The 10637-nt window shown below is 42.9% G+C and overlaps 1 protein-coding gene across 12 annotated transcripts in view; it reads right to left on the minus strand.

The window, feature by feature from the left end:
* The window catches only part of HMBOX1 (homeobox containing 1), a 110925-nt gene that overhangs the window by 15413 nt on the left and 84875 nt on the right, over positions 1-10637 (minus strand). For all 12 annotated transcript variants that reach the window (XM_017730851.1, XM_017730855.1, XM_017730850.1 and 9 more), the window contains one exon: positions 221-303. In XM_017730851.1, the coding sequence (XP_017586340.1) occupies positions 221-303 (83 nt within the window). The remainder of the gene's footprint in view (positions 1-220; positions 304-10637) is intronic.

Below are 10637 nucleotides of genomic sequence, written 5' to 3' on the forward strand. Positions count from 1 at the left end.
TAACACTCAGGTTCTAATATGAGATCCCTGTCTGGAAGCTGTTGAAAAACACAAGAGCTGAGCTCCTTCCTCGTCCACGAATCTGCTTTATCAGTCAAAGGCTGATGACCTTGGAGGTCTTTTCCACCCCAAATGATTCTGTGATTTGGCAAACATCAGTCTGAGAACCCAAGATGCTGAAATCTTTGTTTTTGGGAAGGACTCCCCAGCAGCTCCTCACCTGGTTTTTGTATAACTGCATTACAGGCGTTGGCAATTTCTTCTCTCTTTGCCTCGTCAGGGTATTGATTCTCATTGAAGTAACTGCAAAAGGGGGAAAAAACAAAGTTTCTAAGAAATCAGAGCATGAAGGCTCCAAAGCAGCTCCACTAAAAGGTGTCAGCTGCTGATTTATGCATCACTCTTCCAGAGGTACCACGGACACAGTGAATTTTATGGATAAAGTAACATCAGCCTGCACTTAGGTCCACATTGAATGAAGGGAACTTCCCAAATTCCTCAGATAAATGAATATTACCTCAGCATTCAGAATATTGTACTAGGACACCCAAAAAAAGTAGGTAATTCCGTGGATATCAGAGTGAAGACTGTCAAGTGAAGCATCATGTCTGAGACACCACAAGCCTTTGACGTTGTTTATTATCATTTATTTATTGTTTTTCCCCTGACATAACCCTAGCTGAGGTAGAAGGAGCTGTTTAACACTTATTTTGATCCCTGTTCATAAATATTTGTTAATATATACATATCCACACATACTTTTAATATCTACATTGTGCAAAACCCCACGAATACTGCAGAGACAGATATGGTGTGGAAATGTTAGGAAATTACACAGAATGATTTCTAGAGTCAGATTATTTTTTTAAAACCACAATTTAGAATTTTTCAATCTTCCTCAGAACAACACATTGAGTACAGCACGTTTCTAACAGTATTTTTTTCTGGAATAATTGTGATTTTATTGTACTTTATATGCAGTAAACATCCTATAAAAGTTAAAACTGTCTCCTCTTTTACTTCATGGAACTGCTTTGCAAATTTTAATGAACTGATTTACATTCCACAGAGCTTATCAGATCTGCATTAAAACCAACAAAAAGTCCTGTTTACTTCAATGGACTCTGATAATCACACCACAAGCAGGGACTACCACTGTTTTTTCTGTAGATTATCCATCATATATAATCCTAGGATTTCTTTTATCAACTTTGATCAGCAGCAGGTCCAGCTGTTGGACAGCTGCTCTGGATTTGAAAACCACATCTTTCCTTACCCGTAGATCATTTGGTAGTAGGAGATTCAGGCATATTGAGGCAATTATTGTTTTCCATGCTTTATTTCTCATCCAGTGGATTGGCCCCAGTTATGTTCTATGGAAATCTGGATTCTGTTCCATACAGAAACTGTTTCTGTCCAAACTTTGAACACTCAGGTTGAATTTTAGGTGCCACTACTTCATCCCACTGTTCACAAAGTCATTCCCAGTCACGGCTATGCCCACAAACAGGGTCCTATTTCAAAGTTGCTACTCAGTGAGTAAGAGAAATCACACATCAGCTCAGAGTTGCACCATTCATGTACTTCAAGGCCACTTGCTGGCTTGGAACCACGGGAACAGCTCAATCTTCTCTAAATGAAGGGCAGCCTCTGCCTTAAACTTTAGTTCAAGTGTTGGAAAAGTTGGGAGTTTGTCAGCCAACACTTCCACTATCAGAGTGAACTAATTGCTGGAATTAAGGGGATGGTGTAATGGAAGGAGGAGTTCCCTGACACAGGACTGGTGTCTCTGCTCAGCCTGATGAGAATTTAGAATGAATATCACACCCTCTGGACATGGTATTTTTAAGTATATTCTCCCCTCTTCCATCTCTATCCCCTTTCTATGATTCCAGCCTTTGAAGTGATGCGTGTGTCTATCTCAACTTGCAAATTTCTGTTCAAAGGGGTCATGTTCTGTACTAAGATGCATTTTGGGCAATGGAGAGCTTGGAAAACAGAGCAGAAAACACTTTTTCCAGTAGTTAGTGATGGAAGCAGAAGCTCAGGATCGCAGTTCAACAGCCCCATGGCAATGTCTGAGCTCTCCCACCTACAGAGCGCTGCCCTATGCCCAGAGCCAAGAATCATTTCCTCTTTTAAGCACCCTGAGATAAAGGAACAGCTGAAAACTGCTGCTCTGTTATTTACATGAACACACTGCCTGCCCTGCAGTCCTAACCAGCAATCCAGGCCATCAGCACGTGTACAAAAATGAACATTTATGGAAGAAATTACAAAATACATAAAATTGTCAGTCAGGGTGTCCTTCAACTGCTCATTCTTGTTGATGCAAGAAACTGAGACACCAATTAATGCAACAAAGACAACACAAGAGCCACGAGTGACCCTTCTCTTGTCACCTAACTCAACACTGTCCCTTTAGCAAGCCACAGCCAGGCTTTTGCTGGCACAAACAAACAGCAAAAATATTTTCTACCAACAGCGAAACTTCAGCTCATGCTTACAATTCTCAGGAAATCTCCCTGTGATGGAGCAAACTTCCAGAACTGGCCATGAATGAGACACCGCTTCTAGCAAATGAGGAAGTTTTGTGTATTCCAGTCATTTCTGTGACTCAGAAAGTGCCGAACCAGCAATTCTTATCTCTAAACATTTCACAACTAAGTTACAAACAATTCATTTGCCTGACATATTTTTCATAATTCTGAAACATTTTCTTTGAATTCAAACACAAATTTCTGATCTTTTCATGTAAAATGCCTAAAAATTTCTACAAGAAAAGCGATTTTCACTGGAAAATCTGAAATTCTTCTCATCCTAAATCTCTGCTTTATGAAAAAGCATCAAAAATCTCAGTGAGCTGTCAGGCAGCTGTCTTGGTCACAGTGACACTTTAGTGAGGATCACAAAGCCGAGTGCATACCAGCTGGAAGGGGAACTACTGGAGCAGTTAAAACTCTGTTTCTGCAGGTGACAGTAATTTTAGAACCTGCCTCTCCTTCCCCCTGCTGGATTACTCCTCATCCTCATTAATGATGTGACTTCTCCTTCCCCCACACATTCAACCATCCTATAAACTCGGCCGACCCTCAACCTGTGCTCCGCAAAACCGAATCTTCTCCTCATAACTGAATCCCAGGATGGTTTGGGTTGGAAGGGACCCTAAAAATCATCCCATTCCACCCCCTGCCATAGCCAGGGATACCTTCCACTATCCCAGGCTGCTCCAGCCTGGCCTTGGACACTGCCAGGGATCCAGGGGCAGCCACAGCTGCTCTGGGCACCCTGTGCCAGGGCCTCCCCACCCTCACAGGGAAGAATTTCTCCCCAAAACCCAACCTAAATCTACCTCCCTTCAGCTTAAGGCCATTGCTGAGGCCATACTGTTCCTCTCCATGACCACATTGTGCTTTTAGGGTTTGAAGGAGTGCAAGCTGCTTTATCAAGAGCTCATACCCTGAAAGGAAAAGGTCTCACAGATCCAGATAACCCAAAATATCCAACCCTAATTGCTGATTTTCCTCCTCAGCCTCCCAATTCCCTGTACACTCTATGAACACATCACATTTCATTCCCATCCCATCAAGGTCCTTTGGGTGACATACCCTGACACAAAGCACAACATTTAAAACCTCCCACCATGTGGCACTTGGGGACATGGTTTAGTGGTGAACACGATGCTGGCTGATGGTTGAACTCGATGATCCTAAAGGTCTTTTTCACCCCTAATGATTTTAGGATTATGTGAATCTGTGACTTCTGGAAAATAGGTGAGAATGATTGAGTATTCTAGATAGGGAAGCCATGGGGAAAAAAATCAAGACTTCATCACTGACTATTTTGTTTGCTCATGCAAAAGTTGTGAAAACACTGTGGGTTTTTTGGACTACAGTTCTTCTTGCAGTAAATTAATTATTCTGCCTCTAGTTCTGTTTCTTATCAGCCAGGTACACAGGGAAAGAATGCAGAATGTCTGAAATTCCCTTCACAGCCACAAACCTCAGCCTGTTCACAGTCTGAAAAGTTCCTGAAAGCTACAGATGAAAAATATGAAGCAATATGAACTTAAAAGGAAAGAAAAAAAGCAAAGGAGCAGGCACAAGTAACTCCTGCAAAGGCACACTGCTTTCTAGACAAAGGGCAGCTGTCAGCTGAATACCTTCTATGAAGAAACCAAATGATCTCTTTTGTAGAAAATGACAGTGGAGGATTAAAATGAAAAGTGGCCAAATAATTTACATGAGATGAGAATCCATATGATGGTAAAGAATGTAGATATCCTTGAAGCCGTTTCATTTCAATAACACTGAAGGCTAGAAAAATTGCAGATTCAGAGAAACCCTCTTTCTTTCAGGGATAATGTGCTTAGGACAATGATGGAGAGGGAATCCATCTCAGCCCAGGGCTCTGTAAAGGAAGGAGAAGCCTCCCCCCGACTCTTTACCAAGGTGCCCCTCTCTGAATTCCTGCAATAGCTGCCAATCTTTCTTTTTTTTAACTTCTGTTCTCGAGGCTGAGATATCAGATGCATTAAGCAATGCCTCAGTAGTGTTCCTGATAATCCACAGTGGAAGTTTTGTTGCTTCCTATCAGCTTCGCAGCTGCCAGGGAAGTGTCTGAAACAACATCCGCGGAGCGGCGGAAGGACGGGCAGCGTTGGTGCTTTTCCAGAGGGCTGGATAAGCAACGAGATAAAGCCCCCCACAACTGATCAAAAATCCCCCAAGTTGGGGAAATTCTTAGTTTACAGCATGACCTAACAGTTAAAAGTTCCAAATGTGTCAGGGGTTCAAAGTGGAGAGGCTCAAATGTGCTGCAGGGTAACAATTCATGGTGCAGCTGCAGCAGAATCACTCTCAGGTGAGGTCACTCAGGAACACACTCCTCACTCGAGGAGGGATAATTGACCTTGCAATTGATAAGAGACAAGAATACACAGATGGGTATTTACCGAAGAACAGCAGATGTGCTGCAAGCTCACTCCCTCACTTCTCTTCATGTTTGCATCCCCAGGTTGCCACCTCCATCCCTGTGGGAGCTTCACCTGCGAGTGAAACATCCTGGCGCTCTTGTTGGGGCTCTAATTCCTCTGCTGGAGACCAAAGAGTCACACAATGGTTTGGGGTGCAAGGACCTTGAGGGCCATCTCATTCCACCCCCTGCCATGGGCAGCGACACCTTCCACTATCCCAGGTTGCTCCAGCCCCTGCCCAGCCTGGCCTTGGACACTTCCAGGAACAGGAAATTCATCTTCCCCGAAACTCAGGCTGCAGTCCAGCTTAACACAATTTAATCACAGACCAAAGGGAATGATCCCATCCTCTCCTTCACTCCCTTTTTGCAGGAATGTTTTGTGCCCGGCTGCCTCCCTGGTCCAGCTCCCCACACGTGCCAAGAGCAGCGGTTGTGCAGCCAAGGGAGGCGGGAGGACATGGCTGAAAAGGCAGCTGGGCTCAGCTCCTTCTACAGCAGCTCCCAGAGATCCTCTCCAAGGGATGCTGAAAGCAAAGCCAGAGCCACGGGCTCGGCCACCAGCCCAGGGATGGATGGAAAAGGAGAACTGCCCAGCTCTCATCCCTGTGGATGAACAGCAGCTTGTGCTGTCCCCAGCGATGGAGCTCCCGCCAAACCCTCTGGTGTCTCAAAATACACGAGGTGAAAGCTGCTCATTTGGCTCTGATAAGATGCCTGTAATTTCAGCTCCCTATCTGGTGTCCCTCCCAAGAGCTCCTCTGCTTTCCACTGACAAGGTACAGAAAACACTCAAATGTAGTTACCTATTTATCTCTCATTAGTACATTTATCACCCCAGTATCACCCAGCAGCCAGAGGTCACTGTCCCAGTCTTTGTGGCTTTTAGCAGAACTATTATTCAGGTTGTCAAATCAATGGAAATATTTCTGAAGTTAGTCTGTCATCTGTGCCTGAGATCTTATCTCGGCGTGGCATGAGACACTGTCAGAGAAGTGACATTCAGAGCATAATCTCATCAGAAAGTGTAATGACTGGTTTATTTCCCAGTAAATACTGGCCAAGAATATCACGAATGCCATTCCCAGCGAGGTCAGCAGATGACACCACCAGTTTTATCTACTGATATTTCTACAGATTCTCTAGTAACGACATGGGTGTCAACTAAACCCACAATATAAAGTCATTTTTTTTTCTGACAGCAAAATTAAAGCTCAAAGATATCCTCTCCGCAGATAAACTCTGATGGAGCTGAGAGCTCCTTCCCCCAGGACTGCAAAACATAACCAGGCAAGGATGGGAAGCGCAGGTCTCTGGATGCCAGGAGATGAACTTCAACTGAGCATCAGCTCAACCAGATCTTCTAAGCAGCAAAACAAATCTAAGAAAAAAATCCCTAACCCGGAAAAACCACTGATAAACAGATAGCAACAGCTCCTGATGTTTTCCCCACACCACCATCATTTAGCCAATGGATTCCACAGGTCCATGGATTGAAGAAACCACTGCAGGACTGCAGCTTGACCTCTCTACAGCACTGACAAGAGGTCTCAGCAATTCTTGAATTAAGCCCAGATCTTCTGTCTGACGTGCTGAAATATCCAGTCCCAACATAAAAAATTGGGGGTTTTAGCCAATGCAGAATCTACCGTAACTTTAAATCGCCTCTGGAAAAAAAAACTGCAAAAATCCTGCAAAATTTTTTTTTAAAAGAAAATCTCTCTCATTCCCAACTCAAGCTTTCAGGCCCAGGGTATTGCCACATTCTGTCCAGGGACAGCACAGTTCTTAAGGCTCTAAGAAATGTTTCATTCTTGGGTTTCTTTTCATTGCAAGTGCAAATCTGGAGAGATCTCACCAGCACTAGATCACTCAGAGCACCAGACACAGAGAAACTGAAATTATTTCACACCTCAGGATGTGTTTGTGTACATAAATTCCAGAGCCATGTCAATACACATTAAAAACCCTCACACAACAGAGCTGACTCTCAATTCTGGTTTTACAAATCGCTGTATAAACTCCGAGAGAATCATTTTACTGATGTTTCTTAGCAGGAATCTCCTCTGCCACGTAGATTAAAATGCCAAAAATACACCTTGCACTGGAGTGGGTAAAGCTGGATGACCTTCAAAGCTAACAGAACAACGAGGTTTTCGTTCTTTAAACATCACTTTCTCAGGATTTTGACAGCGGTCTCCAGGACCACAATCCTATCAAGCTATTAATATTATCCTAAAATTTGTTTAGAAACAGAATTAATTGATAATAGCTCTGAAAGCCTCGTACTTGCAAAAGATAATCTGTGCCTCCTAATCTTTAGCACCCTACTGTTGAGATAATTAACAATTAAAAAAAGAATAGTTAAGACATCTGAGGTGGCGATTTACTCTTCCTCGTAATTGGATTTGGTGATAAGAGCATTTTTGAAATTACACAACAGGCCTCTTCTGAATGGCAAGATCTGGAGTTTGCAGCAATGTGAAACACACAGGTACTTTCTGCTTAAGGCACCTTGAAGACACTGACAGCTGGAGTCTTGAATGTCCTTAAACTTATCCTTAAACCTACGGCACCACCAGACTCCTGAAGTCAACAGAGTTCACTAAATTGTTTATAAAATAAAAGTGGACATTTTTGGAAGCCAGCAAGTAACCAACACATCAAGACATGATAAAGTGAGAATTGTCCTGCAATGTTTCCACAAGCGGTTGGTGTGAGCAAACAGCACCTTCAAAGCTCTTCCTAACAAGGCATCTAAGCATGAATAACAGGATCCCTTGTTCTCTTTTATTTACTTGAAATATTTCAATTGAGACCTCCACGCTGCAGGGATATTTATGTGCATTAAATCCGCTGGACTTCGCGAGCGATAAACAAAACCGTTCTGCAAACAACTGCGAAACAAACATCTCATCTTCATTTTCTAGTGTGGTACAGGGCAGGAATTATTTCAGTTCTATTTTGGATTATCTGGTCCTCACAAGCAAAGCCAAGGCAGGGTCAGCCCACGGGTGAAACATCTCCCAGGAGGGACGGGGCCCTGCAGGAATCAGCCCTGGCCCACCCACTGGGAAGGGCTGTGCTGCTGGTGGTGACCCACAATTCCAACCAGCCAAACTCCAATCAACACTGAGGGTATTAAGGACACCACTCACAAGACAACAGAGGATTCCAAGGCTTTATACAGCAACATAAATAAATAGCAAAACTTGGATTTTACATTATTCAATGCAGAACATCTTTCTCTGCTCTCTGGAAGAAAATATTCCACTCAACAGAGCCAGAGCTCGGTTTTCAGCTCATCTGGTTGGGTACTCCTAGAACAGCCTATCCCTGCCTCAAAACTGTGCTTTAGTGGGAAGTGCAGGCCTGGATGTGTGTAAATAATGTCAGTGTGAGCACCAAGGCCCTCAGGTTGTCCTCACTTTAGCCCCAGGAAGGTTTTAGTTCTTCTGGCTGGGAATATTGGAGCCTCTCTTTGTCCCAAGCCTCCAGGAGAGCAAAAATACCAATCATGAGATCTGGAACTGACAGCTCCCAACGTCACCACCAGCATTTTCCCTCAAAAATCCCCAAGTTTTTGTTTTCGGTTTCCAGTCTCGGACCAGACTCGGCTCAGCTCAGCAGAGCCCCCACTGCTGCTGCATTTTCAGAAAATAAAAATTGATTCAACTAAATGAAAGGATCCTACAGGATTCCACAGACAAGGCCAATTCCTGCAGGATATCCAGCACCCGAAGTCAAGATGGAATCTGACTTTGGGTTCAATACATGTATTTTTCCTAACACCTGGTACCTTCAAGATCTCGGCCAGAACTGTTATCCCATCACCTGCTGTACAGCCAGGTAGCTGAAAAAGGTATTTAAATTTTTAATATCAATCTATTCTGCACCTTGCAACCTAAATACAACACAACAGATGGACAGAGGCAAAGAAAAATGAGAAATAATGAATGAACCCAGGCCAGCAGTGCCAGTGGATTTAACTATTACAGTGCCAAGACCAACTTCAGGAGGTTCTTCATAGACAACACAGCAAAGAAGGAGATTTAAGGGAAGTTTTAAGCTATCAGGAAACTTCGGGATCCTTAAAGAATATTTCTCAAACCTGGCAGCAGCAACATCTTTTCCTTTATTTGCTAAGGATTGTTCAGCGACCATTCACCACCAACAGGGAGAGGAAATAGCTGAGTTTATTATCCAACTTTCTACAGTATTTTTTTTGCCTACAGGATTGTGAACAGTTATCTTGGAAATAATAAACTCCAAAGACTCAAAAGATTATTTCATTTACCAACACCCATCATGTTTCATATTTCAAGAGCGCTTTTTATACCCAAATCATCAACTCCTTTAAAAGTATTCTGAAATACTCTTTTTTCATCTTACTCTTTAATATTATTACAAGAATTTACAGAAGATGAACAACCAAGTTAAAAGATACAGAGCCAAGAAACCAGATCAAATCAATCCGCAGCTCCTTATTTCAAGAGTTGTGCTCCCTACCCTGAGCCATGGGTTTTGCCATGTGTTTCCTCTTAAATGTCACTGTCACCCTCGCTCAGATCAGCCGAGTTTCCTGAGGACAATCCTTTTAGGAGGCATGACTTCAACAGTGAGTAGTAAGGCTCCAAAAACAACTGAGGACTTGTTGACCAGCAAAACTAATTATTCTTACCATTTCTGGACTTTGGTAAAGTATTTGAAGAAGTGACAAATGGGAAATTATTCATGATTTTGGAAAAGACAAAGATGAGTATGAGATAGAGTAGAAAGGAAACAAATAACTAAGAAGGGGCTGAAAAATTCAACTAATGGCTTGGAAGACAACAATGAGGGATAATCCTCAAGTATCATCTCTGGAGCATCTTAAAAACAAAAACAACTAATGATCCTGGCAGAAAGTCTGCACACAGTGATGAATCTGCTGAGGCCAAAGTCAGAAGCCATGTCACTACAGTGAACTGAAGTGCCATAAAAAGTAATAGAGAATCCTAAGGGCAAGAACTAAAAAGAAATTTAACGGTGCAGCACCCAAGGTCACCCACCTTGGGAACAACAACTTCGCAGGCACAAAAAGATCATCAGCTGGGAAGATCAGGTTTTGTGAAGTCACTGTGACCAAAAGATACAATGCAACAAAAGCACCAAAAAGACCAAGCCTGACCCAGCTGAGGATGCTGCTATTCCCAATCCAGAGAGAAAAGCATTATAAAAGGCACATCTTCTATGCTGTTGACAGAGCTCCTCACACACAGCAAAGTATTCAAAACAAATTAAAACTTACATGTGTCCCAAAGGAAAATCAAACAAATAAGAAAGGTCAGCTGTGCTATCCTGGATCACCAAAAAAAAAACCAAACCCCCAGAAAGAATAAAAAAGGAATCTAGGATGTGGTAGTGAGTTCTGTGGCTAAAGCCCATATGGTTCTCTGACAGAACATTTTTTCAGGCTGTTTAAAGTGCTCCACAGTCTGACCAAGAGCCCATAAATACATGATGCAACAACTTAAGAGTCTGACTTTGGAATTTTCCTCCCTCACTTCTCCTCGTAATGACTCTGTTTATGACTTGTGTAAAGACCTCACATCTGTTACTCGATGGCAGAGAATTTCCTCTGGCTGAGGTAGGGTTGGACTCTGTTCAGAGCGGAGCTGCAG

The sequence above is a fragment of the Corvus brachyrhynchos genome, unplaced genomic scaffold, assembly GCF_000691975.1.
Source record: "Corvus brachyrhynchos isolate BGI_N302 unplaced genomic scaffold, ASM69197v1 scaffold203, whole genome shotgun sequence".
Lineage (NCBI taxonomy): Eukaryota > Metazoa > Chordata > Aves > Passeriformes > Corvidae > Corvus > Corvus brachyrhynchos.